At 24.4% G+C, this 19,373-nt stretch overlaps 3 protein-coding genes across 5 annotated transcripts in view; 1 reads left to right on the forward strand and 2 right to left on the reverse strand.

Annotated features, from left to right (window-relative positions):
- Window positions 1-1,135: 1,135 nt before the first annotated feature.
- Window positions 1,136-14,043, reverse strand: LOC122504931 (corepressor interacting with RBPJ 1). 2 transcript variants are annotated; one of them, XM_043616288.1, is made up of 10 exons: window positions 13,828-14,043; window positions 13,652-13,746; window positions 13,162-13,412; window positions 11,932-12,058; window positions 11,705-11,836; window positions 11,453-11,593; window positions 4,505-4,925; window positions 3,870-3,977; window positions 1,829-2,020; window positions 1,136-1,724 (listed from the first exon to the last, which is right to left on the reverse strand). In XM_043616288.1, exons 1-10 carry the CDS (start codon window positions 13,897-13,899, stop codon window positions 1,338-1,340), a joined length of 1,926 nt encoding a protein of 641 aa, XP_043472223.1. In that variant the 5' UTR covers window positions 13,900-14,043; the 3' UTR covers window positions 1,136-1,337. The 2 variants fall into 2 exon arrangements, with proteins under 2 accessions (XP_043472223.1, XP_043472222.1); XM_043616287.1 differs by lacking the exons at window positions 11,453-11,593; window positions 11,705-11,836; window positions 11,932-12,058; ... (1 more) ...; window positions 13,652-13,746; window positions 13,828-14,043 and adding exons at window positions 7,763-8,004; window positions 8,756-8,894 and having other exon boundaries at window positions 4,505-5,227.
- Window positions 14,044-14,280: 237 nt separating this feature from the next.
- Window positions 14,281-16,002, forward strand: LOC122504936 (sesquipedalian-1-like). The gene is made up of 2 exons (XM_043616295.1): window positions 14,281-14,865; window positions 15,605-16,002. Exons 1-2 carry the CDS (start codon window positions 14,572-14,574, stop codon window positions 15,959-15,961), a joined length of 651 nt encoding a protein of 216 aa, XP_043472230.1. The 5' UTR covers window positions 14,281-14,571; the 3' UTR covers window positions 15,962-16,002.
- Window positions 16,003-16,342: 340 nt separating this feature from the next.
- Window positions 16,343-19,373, reverse strand: part of LOC122504920 (protein KIAA0100) — a 61,862-nt gene continuing 58,831 nt past the window's right edge. For both annotated transcript variants that reach the window (XM_043616265.1, XM_043616264.1), the window contains 2 exons: window positions 17,033-17,250; window positions 16,343-16,864 (listed from right to left, as the gene is read on the reverse strand). In XM_043616265.1, coding sequence (XP_043472200.1) covers window positions 16,580-16,864; window positions 17,033-17,250 — 503 coding nt within the window. In that variant the 3' untranslated portion in view covers window positions 16,343-16,579. The remainder of the gene's footprint in view (window positions 16,865-17,032; window positions 17,251-19,373) is intronic.

Genomic DNA, 19,373 nt, shown 5'->3' on the forward strand with positions numbered 1-19,373 from the left:
TTTTTTTTTTCTTATTTAAAATTTATGAAATAAAATCAGTTTTTGTATGTTTTCTTTTATTATATAATATACGCTCTTAAAAGTAAAAATAAAGCTAATTTATTATATAAAAATACAGAATTATAGATTATGATGAGTCAATTTAATTAAATAAGTGACTCGACTATATTATAATTCTAAATTTTAGTATAGAAATGGAAATATGAAGAGTGATGAATAATAGGAGTAATAGTAATAATAGAAATATATACAAGTACTCCCTTTCAATTTTATTCTCTTTTTCTTTGTTTTTAGCAATAAAATAATTATAATATATTATAATATATTTCCTTAGATATTATAATACACTATAATTGCAACAAATATTGCAATCTTCAATCTTTTTTTTGCAATAAAATCTTTTATTTTGGTATTTTGAATAATCTTAGGAGAGAAGAAAAAGAAAAACATTTATTTTACTCGCTACCACTTAGTTTTTTTTCACTAATTACCTACAGAGCTTAAAATTAAAAATGTATTATACATTTTGTAGAATCTTTGTTTTGGAATTTTTACCAACACGATTGTACATTTTTTTTATCTTCTTTCTCAATTTTTTTTTTTTTTGGTAGTGGAAAACACTCGACTCTTATTATTAGAAGTAAAAAAAAGAGAAGTGAATTATAAGAATAGAAAGTTATCAAAGGCTTTTGTTTTTGAATAAATAATTACATTACTAATTCTTAAAGAATTATTATTCTATAGAAAAAATGCGAGGGGAAAAAAATAAAAAGCTTTGGCAAATATAAACTGGCGTCTTTTGAGATTTTTCTAGATTTTTAAATTCAAAAGTCAGTTATTGTGCTTTATTATAATTCTTGGAATTATTTATTAATTTAACGACAAATATAATTTCAAAAAAGGAAAATTCGCACTGACTGAAAATTTCAAATGGCACATTTTTAAAATTCAGACACAAAATTAATTTCGTCACACTCACATTTTTTTTTATTAAATTAAATAAATATTTATTTGTGACCAAAGAACTTAATTATTTCTCAGAAAATAATTTATTATTTATTAAATAATTAATTTTCAAAGTTAATTATTTTTTAGCAAATAATTAATATTTATTATTAAATAACTATTAATTGAATTAGAAAGAAAAAGTAAAAAATTTGTTGAGAAAAAAAATAAAAGAATATTTTAAAAATGCGCCAAAGTGATGAGTGAAAAAATTGATTCACACTGTTTGTGTGTTAATTTTCTTTTTTTTTGAGCCTGACTTCTTGTCCTATGGTATGGAAAGAATATCACTAAATTGTTGTCAAAAGAATAATGAAGAGTGAAGATGGAATCTAGGCATTTTTGTTGCCATTACTTCCGTATAAACTTGGATGAACAAATTTGTCGTGCAATGTTCTCAAGTGTCTCAATAAATTGCTTTTGACGTTGAAACCTTTTTTACAATAGGAGCATAAAAATGGCCTCTCGCCGGTGTGTGTTCGTTGATGTATCACCATTGACGCATGACTAGGGAATACTTTTTGACAAATATTACACAACTTTTGATGGCTGTGAATTCTTTTTGGTTTCGGTGGCGCTGAATTGTTCATCAATGCCAATTGCTCTTCGGTATGTTCGGTTTGAATGTGTCTCACCCATTCCTGTGGCGTTGGATAAGTATTGCCGCAAAGATCACATTTTAATGGGGGGAATTCTTTACTGTCGTCGTCGACGTCGCCCTGTGAAAATAAATAAGTAGGTTAAAAAAGTAAAATAAAATATGTAGTTGAATATAAATAATTTTAAATTCAAAAAGGGTTTTTTATTTTTAAATTCATTTTACCTTTCGCTTTTTTCGCCGATTTTCCGTCATGTCGGCGTGTGTGAATTCTATGTGTCGCACCCAATCGGAAGGTCGATTAAAGGTTTGACTGCACATATCGCACGTGAGTGGAGTGTACTCTTCTTCTTCTTCCTCCTCTTCCTCCTCCTCTTCTTCTTCTTCGCCGTCTTCATCTGCACTGTGCACGATTTCCTAATAAAACCATGAAAAAAGTAAATTAATTTTCATCTTTACAGAACTCTGATCCCTCGGATCAACTTTAAAACGCTAAAAATAATTTTAATAGATTCAAAGTCGAAAAACTCGTTTATTTTATTGATTTATTTAAGTTTGTCAAAAAAAATTCGATTTTTCTATTTTTCTCACTTTTCCTAATCTTTAGAAAATTTTTCAACTTTTTCCTTTATCTTGCCATTGTTAATAGAAAATTAAACTCTTTTCAACAATATTATTAGAGTTTTTTTGTAAATAATTAAATTGTTTCAAGTTTTTTGAATAATTTGAATTGAAAATTTTGAAAATAATTCAATTAAACATACAACTTTTTTCAACTTTTTAAAAAAATTGTGTCTGTTAATAATTATAATTAAATATTTGGTTATTGGAATTTATTAAAATTGTATTGAAAATACTTGAATTTCTAAAAAGAATTTTAATATTATTTATAAAAAAAAATTTAATTCTTCCGATGAATTTTACTACTTATAAAAATAATTCAATTCTTTCGAAGGATTTATTACAATATTTTAGAAAATAATTGAATTCTTTTGAAAACTTTTATAACAAATTAAGAAAAAAATTGAATTCTTTCCTGAATTTTTATTGAAAATAATTGAATTTTTGCAAAGACTATTTAAAAAAATAATTGAATTGTTTCAATGCATTTATTAAAATTATAGAAAATAATTGAATTATTTCGTGAAATTTAATTAAAATTTTGTTAAAAATAATTGAATTTTTGCAAAAAATAGTTCTACTTATAAAAATAATTGAATTTTTTCCAAAGAATGTTATTAATCATAAAAATAATTGAATTTTCGAGAAGAATTTTACTATTTATAAAAATAATTGAATTGTTCCGTATAATTTACTAAAATTTTAGGCAATAAATGAATTTTATGTAAATATAGGAAAATAATTAAATTCTTTCGTGAAATTCAATTAAAGTTCTTTTGAAAATAATTGAATTTCTGTAAAGAATTTTATTAAAATGAAGTATATTCAAAATAATTGAACTCATCAGAAGAAATTTATTATTTTTTGAAAATAATTGAATTCTTTCAATTTTTTTTGACGAATACATTTAAAAATTGCATTGAAAAAGTAATTTAATTTTCATATAGAATTTTTTAAAAAATATTTGAGAATAATTGAATTATTTTTTAGAGAATTTTAAATTCTTGTTGAAATTGAATTTTATGGAAATTTTTGAAAATATTTAAATTCCTTCGTGTAATTTTATTTAAATTGAATTAAAAATAATTTAATTTCTGCTAAGAATTTTAGTATTTGTAAAAATCGTTGAATTGTTTAGAAGAATTTATTAAAGTTTTCGAAAATAATTGGAATTTATGTAAATATTTAAAAATATTTGAATTTTTCCCAAGAATTCAATTAAAATTGCTTTAAAAATAATTGAATTCCCGCAAAAAGCTTTACTATTTATAAAATTAATTGAATTGTTTCTCGAAAGATTTATTAAAATTTTAGAAAATATTGAATTCTTTTGAAAAATTTTATAACTAAATTAAGAAAAAAAATTGAATTCTTTCGTGAAATTTTATTGAAAATAATTGAATTGTTCCGTAAGAATTTATTAAAATTATAGAAAATATTTGAATTCTTTTGTGAAATTTTATTAAAATTTTGTTAAAAATAATTGATTTTTTGCTAAAAATTTTGCTATTTACAATAATAATTGAATTCTTGTGAAGAATTGTATTAAAATTTTTGAAAAGATAAACAATAATAATTAATCATGTAGTTAATAAGTGAATTTTAAAAATTTTGAAATGATTCAATTTAAGAATAGTATATTTACCGGTTTTATATCAATTTCATGATCGATTGTAAGTGTATCTGATGGATCCATCGATTCCTCCCAGTCAATCGGCTCGTCTTTCACCAAAAGATCCAAATTCAACTCTGTCTACAAGAAGAATATTGATTAAAATAGTCGTTCTTTTCTGGGAGACGAAAATTAAAATCATTCAATCAATAAGAATTTAAATAGAAAAAAAATAATAATTATCGTTTATTTTAAGTTTCTTAATTCGAAATAATAGAAAAAAGTGTAATAATAAAAATAATAATAATAATTAATAAAAAAACAAAATAAAAATAAATAGTAATAATAGAAATAAAAATAGTAACGCAGTAATAAAATAAATAACAATAGTAGAAATATAGTGAGAAAAGAAAATATATATATTTGAATAAAAAATAATTATCTTTGTTATACAGTCAATTATTTCTGAATTAAACAATATTTTTGATTCAATGCCTAAGATTGATTCGATAAAAATTACGTTTAATTCAATAATAAAATATTTTTAATTGAAATATATTTTTTTGGTTGGCTACTTACTTTTGGATTAAACAAATTTTTTTCTCAGTGCAGTAATAATAATAAAAATAATAAAAATATAATAATTAACAATACTGTTTTTGACTTACATTCTCAGAACTTTTGATGGACTCATTATTACCGGCATTTGAACTCTTTCTCGTTTGCTTTTTGGTATTAACTTCAACATTCTCCTTATTTTGCTTATTATTACTTTGCTCCATCAGAATATTCTTCGGATCCTCCAAAATAGGAATCTTCTCATCGACCTCATCAATTTTATCATCATCGTCATTATTACGTTGATCTCTCTTGTCATTTTCGTTAATTACTTTTCTACTTTCGACACTACTTTGCTGTTGAGTTGAAATTGTACTGTTTTGTAATTGAGAAGCTGTGGCTGTTGTTGATGATGACGTTGTTGTTGTTGTTGTCGATGACGATGATGACGACGACGTTGTTGTTGTCAATTGTGTCGATGATGATGATGACGATGACGACGATGTTGTAGATGGAAGATCAGATTTATCGATTGGTTGAATAAGTTTTATTTTAGGTACATGTCCACCGGTCATTGTTTGATGATCTCTTTTGTCTCGATCAATTTTTTGATTATTCGATTGTTGCGACTCTTTTTTATTGAGGCCGGTCGAACTACTTGTACTACTGCCACTACTGCTGCCACTGTTTGATCGCCATAATCCACGAACGCGGAGAATGTCACCGGCTTTTAACACTCCTTCGAGTTGATCGTTTGTCACTGTTGCTTCACCGCTGTACATATATTGGATCAGGATTTTTAGTGTACGGTAACCAATTTCGGTTGGAAGTACCTGAAAATTAAAAAACGCTTTTATTTTCCATTCTGGTAGTTTTCAAAAATCTTATTAAAATTTTAAGCAAGAATTTCATTATTCTCATAAATAATAACATTCTTCGGAAGAATCCACTTATTTTTATAAATAGTAAAATTCTTCACAAAAAATTCAATTATTTTCAACAAAATTTTAATAAATCCTTCGAAACAATTCAATTATTTTTTAAAATAGTCAAATTCTATGAACAAATTTAAGAAAATAATAAATTTTTAAAATAAAGTTAAAAAAATTTAATTTTCCAAAAAATTCAATTTATGCTAAATAAATAAATAAATAAATAAATAAATAAATAAATAAATTATTTGCTAAAATTTTAATAAATGATAAATCCTTTGAAACAATTCAATTTTTTTTAAACAGTTAATCTTGCCAAAAATTCAATTATTTTCTAATATATTAATAAATCCTTTTAATTGCATAAATTCAATAGTTTTCAATAAAATTGTACGAAAGGATTTATTTTTCTTAATTCGTTATAAAATTAAAAAAAAATTTAATTATTTTCTAATATTTTAATACATTCTTCAAAATAATTCAATTACTTTAAACAATTTTGATAAAATTCTATTTAAAAAATCATTATTTTCAAAATTCTTAATAAAATTCCTTCAATTAATTCAATTATTTTCAAAAATTCAGATAAAATTCTTCGCAAGATTGAAAATATTTCAAAAAAAATAAAATTCTTGAAAGGAATTCATTATTTTCATAAATAATAAAAAAATATTTCCGAGGAATTTAATTATTTTCAATACAATTTTAATAAAATTTCTCGATGGAATACAATTATTTTTAAAAATATTATTTAAATTCAATTATTTTCAACAATTCTGATAAACAATTGTTGGAAACAATTCAATTAATTTTATAAATTGTAAAATTCTTGAATTGAAAAAATTCAATTCTTTTCAATAAAATTTCTAGGAAAAAAATTCAATTATAATTAAGATAATTTTAATAAAATTTCTCTATTAGATTCAATTATTTTTAAAAATTGTAATAAAATTTTTCTAAACAATTCTTTGAAAATTTTAATTATTTTCAAAATTTTTAATAGAATTACTTTAAAAAATTACATTATTTTTACGAAAATTTAATGAAATTCTTCTTCTTCTTCTTCAAAAAAAAAAATGTAATTATTTACAAAAACTCTAATAAAATTGTTTAAAAGAATGTAATTTTCTATGGATAATTTTAATATACCTAATTTAATTGAAAAATTATTAATTACAATTAATAACAAACACAATTTTTTAAAAACTAGAAAGAAATTCTTCTTAAAATTTAATTATTTTTAATACAATTTTAATTAGATTTTCTCGAAAGATTTCAATTATTGAAAAAAATGTTGATAAAATTCTTCAAATAAATTTAATTATTTAAAAATTTTTTTACAAATACTTTGCAATAATTCAATGATTTTCAGTAAATCGACAATTTAATTATTTCTAAAAATAATTGAGTTCTTGAATAGAATTTTATTAAAACTTTCTTAAATAATTGAATCCCGGCGAAAAAATTTATTATTTCTACAAATAATTAAATGTTTGCGCAAAATTTTTAAAAATAATTGAATTTTTCAGTAAAATTTTATTAAAATTGTATTTAAAATAATTAAATTCCTGTGAAAAATTTACTATTTATTAATAATTGAATTCTTTCGAAGAATTTAAAAAAATTTTTTTAAATAATTTAATTTTGCCTGGAATTCAATTAAAAAATTATATTTAATCTAATCGATTCCAGCGAAAATTTCTTTATTATTAAAAATAATTGAATTCTTAAATGGGATTTTATTAAAAGTTTTTTAAATAATTGAACACATGTGAAAAATTCAATTACTTTTTATAATAACTGAATTTTCTCGGAGAATTTTTACAAGATTTTTAGAAATAATTGAAATTTTCAAAGAAATTAATTAAAATTGTATTGAAAATAATATTGAATTCCTGATAAGAATTTTATTATTTATAGTATTCATATAAAAATAATTTACCTTTTTTTACGAAGATTTTTATTGTTTATAAATTGACTAAAGAATTTTATTACAATTATTGAAAATAATTGAATTCTTCATAAAATTTATTTATTTTCAAATTTCTTTACAAAATACTTTACAAGAATTCAATAATTTTAGAAAATTAAAAATTTTTTATACTTGTTTTGACAATAACAAATTTTTGTATTATTTAAAAAAAAAGTTTAATAACTTAAAATTATTCTGTTAGAAATTAAGATGATGTTGAAGAAGCTATATATAAACATAACCTAAAATTTAGTGCCGCTTAACTCTTTCTTCAGAACGCGTCACTTTCTGTCATACTTTTTGTTTTCTCTGTGATTTAACATATTTAACATTGTTTGAACAATAGAAAATTGCCAAAACAAAAAAGAGACAATTCTCTTAATGCTCTTAATCCTCTTAATTGTCGAAAAAATGAGTGACAAATTTAAAAAAAAGGGAAAAAAAGTTACCGCAAATTTACTCACCACAATGTATGGTGCATTTGTGTTTGCGCCAAAGTGACATGTTTGGAAAATGTGACTCAAATACGAGGAGCAAGCGGCAAGAACAAAACGATGAGCCGCTACATGTCGTCCGCAGGACGTTGCCAATAGCACGTCGGCAAATGATTCCGAATGTAATAAAGTTGCCACCGAGCTGTGTAAATGTGCACTGTAACTATGCCACTTGAGTTGGTAATTCTCAGAAGCTGCGATGGACATTTTTTCTGCGTCAAAGAAAATTGCAACTCAATTACAAAATTAAAAATGAAAAAAAAAAAAATTTTAACTTTATTTTTTTTACATTTTTAATTTTGATATTCGCTGAATGATTTAATTTTTCCGATTTTCGGATTTAATTTATTTTCATTCGTTAATCCATCAAACTTTTCGTCAGGCACTTATTAAAAAAATATTAAATACAAAATTCATCATTCTCACAATTCTTAATAAAATATTTCTAAAAAAAAAATAATTGATAATAAATTAAGAATTAATAATAATTAATAATTAATAAATGTCGTATATTTTTTAACGTGTCAAGAAATTAAAAAAAAAGTCAAAACTGTAAATTATCGTCAAATTTCCACGATTATGAGAATAAATTTTGGGAAAATTTTTGTATCTTATTTTTCATTAAATAAAAATTTCCCATTAAGGGAAGGTAAAGTTCAGGTCTCACGTTGGTACTGAAAATATTAAAACTTCTACTCGCTACTGAAGAGTAGAATAAAAATTAAGAGTCTTAATTATTTAGATTTTCCCATGCCCAGAATTGAAAGAATTGAAATTTTGGTTAAATTGGTAAAATTAAAAATTGACGTGAAACGAGAAAAGATTATACATTACCCAATTTAAGGCAACCCTCATCTTTCTTTCATACACACACACAAACACAACCTACACATTCATTGTACGTAGCGAAGATCTAATTTTCAATTTTCTCAATAAAGAATTTTATAATTTGTTATTATTTACCTGTCGTCATTATAAATGACGAAATTCCCGATCACCGAGAAGATGATAGAAATAAATAAGTATCAGCCTCTAGTTAATATCAATTTAACATATACACAGAAAATTAAATTCACATGCAATTTTTCTTCTTCTGAACACTTTTCCGAAAATGTGAATTAAATTTCCACCGTTGGAAAATGATGTGATCTTGTTATTTATTTTGATAATTGTTTCTCTTTTTCTTTTGTCGCACAAAAAATAATAAAGAAAATATAATTTATGTCGCGCGCGCGCGTCTTGTTTTGAAGGCGGTCTAGACACGGGGGAAACTATATGAGAATCGAACGAACAGACATGTAGGGACCTAAAAATCGATATTTCGGTCTTTGCTCCATTCTCCTGGTGGTGCTGCTGCTGCTTCTGTTACTACCACTATTAAACGTTTGTGAGCAGTTTTTTTCAACATCTATATATACATATATAAAGCGGAGAAATTTGTGTGCGCGGTGGTTGTTTTCAATGTGTATATGTGTATACACGAAGGGTGCCCTCTGTTCATCATCGATTTTCCCGGCTACCAATCGCATCCATCCATTTATCGCATCGATCGTTACCGAGCTGATTTCAGCGTTTGCGTTTGTCTGCTGCCTGCCGTCCACATACGACTCATACATATACGCACTCACACACTTATTTCCAATTTCAACATAAAAAATAATTGACAAAATAATTCCCTCTATCCCTCTATATCCTACGATTGGAAAAATCAATTCGTTATCATTCTCATTAATTTCATTATAATTATTCATTAAATTCATTTAATTCATTAACGTCATTAAATTCAAATTCACCGACTAATCTACAAATTATTATTTCCCCAATCGACAAAAAATCGTTACTCTAATTTTCATTACCATCCAGTATCTATTTTTTATTTTATTTACATTATACAAATTTCCTAATTGTTTTATTGTGTACGATAAGCAAATATTTGTAAAGATATTCGATTAACGAGCAAACAAAAAAATTGAGTTCCATTTTTTACAATATGAAACTGCAGGTGCTTTTTTCGGGGAAAAACAACAAAAGAAATCCAAAAGTGGGCCTGGGGGGATAGAGAAAGGGGGGTATAGTTTAAGTTGGAAACTTTTCAAAACAAAATCACGTGATAAGTGTCAAACTCATTAGGGTGCTTTTGCAACAAATTTTTTGTCGACGACACACGAACTAAACGCACAATGCGCAGACAATCATTTTCAGTTTGTGCGCATTTGTAATTTGTATTCGATTTGCTACCCATCCCTGGCGGATAAAGCTCTATTCATAATGCGTACTCTCTTTGTATAACTGTCTTTTTCTAGAAAAAATTAAATTTCTCAGAAGAATTTTATTATTTACAAAAATAATTGTATTCTTTCGAGAAATTTTATTAAAATTGTATTGAAAATAATTAAATTCCTCCGAAACATTTTATTATTTATAAAAATAATTGAATTTGAAGAATTTATTAAAAAATTTATACTTTTTAATGAATAATAAATTTTGTAATAATTTATAATATAAAATAGAAAAATAAATAAAAAATACGAAAGTAAATAAAAAAAAACAAAAAAAAAGTATTTCCATTTTAAAAAAATAAATCGGTTCTTTCAATGAGTACAACAAATTAATAGTGTAACGGATTTATTTTTTCATTATTATCATATTATAATAATAATAATTATTATTATATCAGTATTAAATATAATATATTGAAAATATCACTGTTAAATTATTTATAATATCAAAATATTAATTAATATATGTAATATATTAAAATATCAATCAATTCATATTCAGTAATAATATAATAGTAATAATAATGTAACCATTGAAATATTCAGCTATTGAAAAATTCATAATATTCCTAATAAAATATTTATAATATCAAAATATTAATAATAAGAAATTATCAATAATATTAAAATATTAAATGTATTTTAAACATTTCTTCTTTAAATATTTATTTAAATTCATTAAATATATTAAATATGTATTTAAATATTGTAAATTAAATAAATATTTAAAAAATTTACTAATTTAAAAAAATATACTATATTTAAATATTCATAATAAATTGAAAATTGAAAATCCAATTTTCACAAAAAAAAAGTATTTACAACTTTAACGTATAAGACGGTAACTTTAAACTTATTTCGTTTTCAAGTGAAATTTTCGATTAGAATAGATTTTTATCTTGTTTACCTGTGAATTAGAATACTTTTTCTGCCGTAAAGAAAAATACTACTTCAGTAAAATTGTAAAACATCGAAAATTGAAAATTTTTACTTTCTGACTAAATGAATAAAAAAAAATAGTTCTTTTAAGTAACCTTAAAAGAATTTTTCCAAAAATCAAGTTTCGCACTTGAAATTGAAAATACAAGTTAAATTCAAGAAATTCTAATTAATGATTTGATTCCAAACGAATCAAAAAAAGAGTCAAAAATCTAAAAAGAAAAAAGTTTCTAGAAATACTAAATTAGAAGAAAGAGAAAATTAAAAAAAAAGTGTTTAATTATGTTTTCGTCGTTTATCTTTTCGATCGCTTCGTCTTCGTTCATCGTCAGAATCGTCCGCATGTCTTTTGCGTCGATTTTTATCCTTTGACTTGTGATTTTCCTTTTCCTCTTTAATTCGTGACATTACATCCTTGTCACGTTTCCTGTCCCTTCGTCCCGATGAATCGGATTCGGAATCAGATTTTCGAGATTTTGATTTTTTCTTTCGTCTCTCGTCCGAACTTGATTCACTCGATTCACTTGACTTTCGTGATTTTTTCTTCGATTTCTTACTCTTTTTCTCCAATTTCTGAAGTTTTCTGTAAACAAAGATATTAATATTAAAGAATTTTTCAAAAACAAGTAACAATTTTTTCTCTGATGGAAAATTGTTAAAATAAAAAATTGACAAAATAAAAATCGAAACTTACTTTAAAAGTTTCTTCTTCTCTTTTTTCGAAAGAGATTTCAGAAAGGAAACTTCTTGCTCTGCTTCGTCTTCGGAAACCATTAAGTGCTCATTCGTTGGTACTCGTAAATGTTGTTGAGCGTCCAGTGCAGATCTGGAATAAAATTTAATTTTTTCGTTTTTAATAAACTGAATTAAATATTTAGAAATTTAGAAATAGAAAATTAAAATAAAGCTAAATTGACTGACTTTTTAAGTGCCAAACCGTCTTCTCGCATTTGTTGAACTAATGTTAGTGCGTCGAGGGATTCCTGATTTTTATTCTCGTTGCTAATCACAACGCTCATCGACTGACAATAGAGAGGGCATTCCTTATCTGGAAATAAAAAAATTATTTTACCACCAATCTCACGTTTCTCTTTCGAGTAATTTTTAAAAATTATTTCTTGATTATTTTTTATTTTTAAATAGACAGACTTCGTACTCGATAATTAATTTTAAAAAAGTAGCTTTCAAACTAAAAAAAGTAGAAAAATTAAACTTGATGACCAAAAAAACTCGTTCTAAACACTTCACAAAAATGCCAACAATTCCATTCAATATTTTTTATTTTTCTGGCTTTTTCCTAATTTTCACTCAAAAATATTTATGTACTACTTTCTTATCCTACTGCTTTAAATTGAATTCCTGCCCAACGAATTTTATTATTCATCAAAGAATTTAAATATTTATAAAAATAATTTAATGCTTGCAAAGAATTTTATAAAAACTTTTAAATAATTCATTTCTTTCGACTAATTTTTCTGCAAATTCTAATTTAAATAATTGAATTCCTGAGAAATTTTTATTATTCACGAAAAAAATTGAATTCTCACGAAGATTTTTACAAAAAGTTTTTTAAATAATTGAATTCTGTTTAGAAATTTTATGAAAATACATAGTAGACATTGAAAATCATGGAATTGCGAAAAGTTTTTAAAAATAATTTAATTTCCAAGAAAAAATTTTTTGCTTTAAAAATAATTGAATTCTTGTGATGAATATTGTTATTTATGAAATTAATTGAATTTCGCAAAGAATTTTACGATTCATAAAAATAATTGAATTGTTTTGAAGAATTTTATCTGAATTTTTGAAAATAATTGAATTTTTTGAAGGAATTTTATTCAAATTTTTGAAAATAATTGAATTTTTCGAAATTTTATTCCAGTGCTATTCTAAATTAATTGAATTTTGGATGAATTTTATCAATTTTCTTTTAAATAATTGAATTGTTTTGCGAAATTTGATGAAAATACTAGACATTAAAAATAATTGAATTTCAATTGTCATTCCTGTATTTTAATTAACTTTATAGATATTATTATTTTTTAAACTTTTCGTTTCTCTAAAATCTCTAAAATAACATCTTAAAAATTGTACATTTTCTTTTGTTACAAAAGGAGAAAATCTTTTTTTTTTTTTTTTTTGGGAACTCACCTGTATTAATGTGGCCCCATTTATGACACTTTATGCAACGAACGTTTCTCACTTGAATTCCAAAAGGTTGATCGCGAATTTCACTGTCGCCCTTGCAATAACTTTCACGTGGTGCGTTATATTTCCTCTGCCACTCAAATTTATATTCTGGCTCGTTGTCCTCTTTTTCACGTTCCTTCTTTGCTCCCGGTGGAGCCTCGTACATAAAATTCACACTAAGTTTATCCTTACTCTCCTTACTCAATAAAGCTCTGGAAAGAAAACAAAAATTTATTTCTCAATAATAAAGATTTATTTATTTTCCCCCTTTTTCAAAAGTAAAATGTCACTTACAAATTAGAATTCCCTAAAGGGAGAATCAAGTGTCAAAATTTCTAATCTCAAAGCACTGTTAGAAACTAGAGACGCAAAATTTCGGATCAATATTTGTATGTCTCTTGGAAAAATTGTCAATGGCGAACCTAACCTCAAATTCTCACAATATACTCACTTATTGTTATGAAGATCCTGCTCCTTCTCATACTGTACACGAAGTTCCTCCTGTTTCTTCTTGTAAGCGTCCGCTTGCTGTTCTGCCATCCATACCTAGAAAATTAAAAAAAACAAGAAAAAAATAATTATAAATTGTAAAAAAATTTCCTTATCCTTCTAAAAAGAAATACTCACTCTCTTCAAATTATCCCTCGATGCAGGATGGAAGAATTTTTTACACATATAATTATTAAAACCCTTCCCCATTTTTCACTCCGAAATAAAAATTTCACCGAAAAAAAAGGAAATAATTTGGAAAAAAAAATTTTTTTTCACTGAAAAATTGACGTTCTAAACTTAATCGACTAAAGTTCGTCCATTTAACTTTTTCATCACTACGCTAGTTTTTTTTCTCCTTCTTTTAGTTTCTTTTTTCTCCAATTTTTCCATTTTTTATTTTTTTTCTCTTTCAATTTTCTGATATTAATCGCTTGACAATATTTTTCATTGACAAAATAAATTAACGAGTTTAAAAAAATTATTCACTGGAACTTTTTTAATGATTTTATTTTCTAATTTAGTTATTATTCTGACTTTGGAAATAAAAAGAGAAAGAGAGAGATAGAGAGGGGGAAAAAATGCCAAAAGTGTCAACATAACCTCACTTTTCTGACATGTCATCAGCTGATTGCAGTTTACGCACAATTGTTATTGCAATGCTTACAATGCAATTTTTTTAATTTAAATTTTTTACTTTTCGAGTGTAAAATAAAGAAAAAGAGAAGTGAAATTTGTGGATAAATGTAGTTGTAGAAAAAAATCCAGTTCTTAATATTTTAATCGTTTTGATAAGATAAGAGGAGGGAAATAAGGGGAAGAAGAGTGAGGAATTGGAGATAAATATTCGCATATATAATTGTATAAAAATTGGTGGTAAACATGAAGATAAACGAGAAGAATATGATGGCGTTTGCAACGTCGGCAACACCCGTTGATCGCGAGGGTTGGCTCAATAAACGTGGGGAAGTGAATCGCGGTTATCAGCGAAGATGGTTCGTTCTCAAGGGGAATATTTTATTCTATTTCGATCGACGCGGTGACAAGGAGCCCGTGGGAATGATCGTCCTCGAGGGCTGCACCATTGAACTCGCCGAGGACGAGGAGCAATTTGGTTTCAAAATTGTTTTTCACGGTCCAAATAATCGGAGTTACGCTCTCGGCGCAGAGTCGCAGGTAAAATTATATATATAAACCCTTTCGAATTTATATTTATACTTTTAATTTTAATATTTAAAAATTCAAAAATAGTCAAATTTTGTTCGATTATTAATTTCTACAATTTTCAAACATAATTTTAAATGATAATTGTAGGAAAAAGGAAAAAATAAATTTTCTAACATAACCTCAAAAATTGCGATAAAATCGCATTTCTTCCAATTGCAGACTGTTTTTTTTTAGAATTTACTTTAAATTCGCTAATACTAGAAATAAAAAACTTCTCAAAAATTATAGTCTCAAGTTCTTTAAAACGATTCAATTATTTTCGAAAAATATTCAAAATTCTATTTTCAATGTCTAGTATTTTCATCAAATTTTGCAAAACAATTCAATTATTTAAAACAAAATTGATAAAATACATCCAAAATTCAATTATTCGCATAAATAAAATTTCCACAAGAGTTCATTTAAAAAGTTTTGAATAAAATCGTTTGCAAGAATTCAATTATTTTCAAATATTTTAATAAAATTGTTCGGAAAAAATCAATTATTTTAAATACAATTTTTTAATTATTAAATTTTTTTGAAATAATTCAATTATTCTTTTAGATTTTAAGAAAATAATTCTTCCCAAGAATTCAATTACGTTTTCGCCTTTTTCTTAAAGATGAAAATTTAAAATTTGCAAATTAGTGAAGTAAATTTTCTCGGAATTTTTTCGTCGTATTTGAAAAACAATTTTTTTTACCTTCAGGAATCGATGGAACAGTGGATGAAAGCGTTAGCGTGCGCCAGTTACGATTACATGAAGTTAATGGTCGCCGAATTGCAACGGCAATTGGACGCTGCCGAAGAAGAGACGACGGCAATAACGCCGCAGCAGGAGTCGCCAAAAGCACCGCCTCGACAAAGGCACAATCCATTCAATCGCCCCGAGTCGCATCATCGTTCGCAAAGCGTCAGATCGGCACCCGGACGAACTGAAAATGTTCCCCGAACGCGAGTCTCCTTCAAGGAATTACACAATTTATACGGACGCAAAATTCTCGTCGATCTCAATGAATGGAGACACGCGAAACGAAGTGCCGAAGCGCCACTTATTTATCTCTAAAGAAAAATGGGGGAAAAAGTGCAAAAAAAGGAAAAAAGAAATTATTTATATAACTAAAAATTAATTGATTGATTAAATTGAACAATTAAAATTTTACTAGTCGATAATGCGAATTTTTTTTGTTTTCAAATAATTTAGTTTAATAGAATAAAAAAAAACTTTCTCATTACGATTTGTCATTTCTTTCAAAAACTATTTTTAATTTTTTCCAATTTGCGACTATTTTTTATTATTTCGGATAATTCTTCGCAGAAATTGAATTCTGTTCAAAAATTTTTTTTAAATTCTCGTCAAAATTTCAATTATCTTTAGGAATAATTAAATTCTTCTCCGAAATTCAAATATTAGGAAACGAAAGGCAACGAAAGAAAACCCTTCGAATTCGATGAGAAATAAATAATTTATTTATTTATCTACTTTTTCTCTAGATTTAGAAAAACTCGATCGAACAGAGAATAGAAAAAAGCAATAAATAAGATAAAAATTCGATCGAGTTGACTAAATTCCAGAGGCAAAAAAACAGCCAGCTGTTCGATAAAATGCTCTCTAAAAAATACCAACTTTGTTTTCTTTTTACAGAAAGAAAAAAAAATACACCCACCATTATATTTTTCGAAATTACTTGAATTTAAATCCAGATTTTTTCTTCGATTCCCCGGGAAGATGTCGTGCACCAAGTAACAATCGTGCCTTGTCCTCCTCCTGTGGCGTTGATTCCTCCTGCGGTCCTCGCGGTTTGATTTGTAATTTTTGTTTTATCGCTTGACTCAAAATAACACGGCGCGAATCACTCTTCATTGCCAGCAAAAGATCTAACCACGTCCACGTGACATTGTGATACTCCAGTGTTGGAATTACCAAAGCAAAGTCTCTCACGTCCTCGAGATTTTTTTCCTTGTTTCCCTAAAAATAACAGGTTTGAAAATATTTTTATTTTGCCGTAGTCATTTTTTTTTAAATACATTTTATTTAATTGGTAAAATAAAATTTTCTGTTTACTGTAATCAGTAGAGTAAAATTTTCTGGGAGGGCGTCACAAATGGCAGAGAATTACTTTTTTTTAATAACTACCTTGTAAGAAACACGAACGGGCACTTCCGGTATTTTGATGTAAATAAATAATTTATTTTTATCAGCTCTCTCTTTCATTTTATCGACATCGTCCTTTCTTTCCATTGGAACATAGAAGGAGGAGTCCCTCTGCGGCGCCGTTGGCTCTTCAATTCCCTCAGGATCGCGCTCAGGAAAGCAAAACTTCAGCATGGTATTGAAAAATTTTTTCGTCAGTCCTAAAAGAACGAAGAAAAAATGTAAGCAAATATTTACTCTCGAATAAAATTCCTTTAAAAAATTAAATTATTTTCAAAAATTCAGATAAAATTCTTCAAAACAATTCAATTATTTTTATAATTTGAAAATTCTCCACAAAAATTCAATTATTTTCATATAAATAAGAAAATTCTTCACAAAAATTAAAATATTGTCATAAATAATAAAATTCTACAAAGAAATTCAATTATTCTCATAAATAATAAAATTCTTTAGAGTAATTCAATTATTTTCAATTCAATTACTATTCTCAATAAAATTCAATTATTTTTAAAAAAGTTTTGATAAAATTCTTTACAAATAATCGATTTTTTTCAACAAAATTTTAATTAAATTTCTAGAAAAAATTTTATTATTTTCCAAAATTTAACTAAAATTGTTCGAAGCAAATCCATTATTTCCATAAATAATAATTTTCTTCTTAAAAATTCAATTATTTTCATAAATATAAGAAAATTCTTCGTAGGTATTCAATTATTTTCAATAGAATTTTTCGAAACAATTCAATTATTTATTTTTATTTAATTCAGTTTTTATAAAATTCTTCAAAGGAATTCAATTATTTTTAATACAATTTTAATAGAAATTCTCGAAAAAATTCAATTTTTTTCAAAAATTACGATAAATTCTTCGAAACAATTCAATTATTTTTATAAAATAAAAAATTATTTGCAAGAAATCAATTATTTTTATAAATAAGAATATTTTACAAAGGAATTCAATTATTTTCATAAATAATAAAATATTTCGGAGGAATTCAATTATTTTTAATACAATTTTAATTCGAATTCCACAAAAATGTAATTTTTAATTTTTTAATTTTTAATACAATTTTAATTCGAATTCAACGAAAAATGTAATTATTCTCAACAATTTTATTAAAATTCAATAATTTTTAAGAGTTTTAATAAAAATTAAATTATTTTCAAACAAATTCTGATATAAAATTCTTTGAAACAATTCAATTATTTTTATAAATAATTGTAAAATTCTAGACAAGAATTTAATTATTTTTGTAAATAATAAAATTCTTCTGAGAAATTCAATTATTTTTAGATACAATTTTAATAAAATTACTATAGGGAAAAAATTCAATTACAGTCAACATAATTTTAATCATTTAATTCTTTTATAGAATTTTATTAAAACTTTTTTAAATAATTGAATCCCTGCGAAAAAATTTATTATTTTTACAAATAATTGAATTTTTACAAAATTTTTCAAAATAATTGAATTTTTTAGATGAATTTGATTAAAATTGGATTTAAAATAATCGAATTCGTTGGAAAAATTTACTACCTATCATTAAATTCTTATGAGGAATTTAAAAATAATTTAATTTTCCCTGCAATTCAATTAAAATTGTATTTAAAATAATTGAATCCCTGCGAAAATATTTATTATTTCTACAAAGAATTGAATTTTTGTAAAATTTTAAAAAATAATTGAACTTTCGTAAAAAAGTGAATTATTTTTAAAAATACTTGAATTTTCTCGGAGAAGTTTTACAAGGTTTTTGACAATAATTGAAATTTTCGAAGAAATTAATTAAAATTGTATTAAAAATAATTGAAATCCTGATAAGAATTTTATTATTTATATAAAAAAATTGAATTTTTTACAAAGATTTTTATTATTTATAAATTAACTAAAGAATTCAATTTTTTTATCAAATTTTTTCAAAAAATAAATAAAATTTTTTACAAGAATTCAATTATTTTTATAACTAATAACGTTCTTCGTAAAAAATTTAATTATTTTTACAAATAGTAAATTTTTTTTTTTGAAAAATTCAATTATTTTTAAACAAAATTTTAATAAAATTTCAGGAACGAAAACAATTATTTTCTAAAATTTTAATAAATCTTTCGAAACAATTTAATTTTTTTAAAATAGTATAATTTTTGCAAAAATTCAATTATTTTCAAAAAAATTTCACGAAAGAATTTAATTCTTTCTCAATTTGTTATGAAATATTTCGAAGAAATTCAATTATTCAATAACATTTTATGAAAAAATTCAATTTAATTAGAATTTTCAAAACTTGGAACAAAATTTTTCGCCAGAATTCAAATTATTTAGG

Source organism: Leptopilina heterotoma, unplaced genomic scaffold, assembly GCF_015476425.1.
Source record: "Leptopilina heterotoma isolate Lh14 unplaced genomic scaffold, ASM1547642v1 Lhet_325, whole genome shotgun sequence".
In the NCBI taxonomy this organism is placed as follows: Eukaryota; Metazoa; Arthropoda; class Insecta; order Hymenoptera; family Figitidae; genus Leptopilina; species Leptopilina heterotoma.

Coding starts and splice junctions, on each gene's coding strand:
- LOC122504931 (XM_043616288.1), bottom strand. CDS start 13,899: ATGGGGAAGGGTTTTAATAATTATATGTGTAAAAAATTCTTCCATCCT. Junction 11,594..11,704: donor GAGAAGAAGAAACTTTTAAA/GTAAGTTTCGAT, acceptor CTTTGTTTACAG/AAAACTTCAGAAATTGGAGA. Junction 4,926..11,452: donor GATTCCGAATCCGATTCATC/GGGACGAAGGGA, acceptor TATTCAACCAAT/CGATAAATCTGATCTTCCAT.
- LOC122504936 (XM_043616295.1), top strand. CDS start 14,572: ATGAAGATAAACGAGAAGAATATGATGGCGTTTGCAACGTCGGCAACA. Junction 14,866..15,604: donor CTCTCGGCGCAGAGTCGCAG/GTAAAATTATAT, acceptor TTTTACCTTCAG/GAATCGATGGAACAGTGGAT.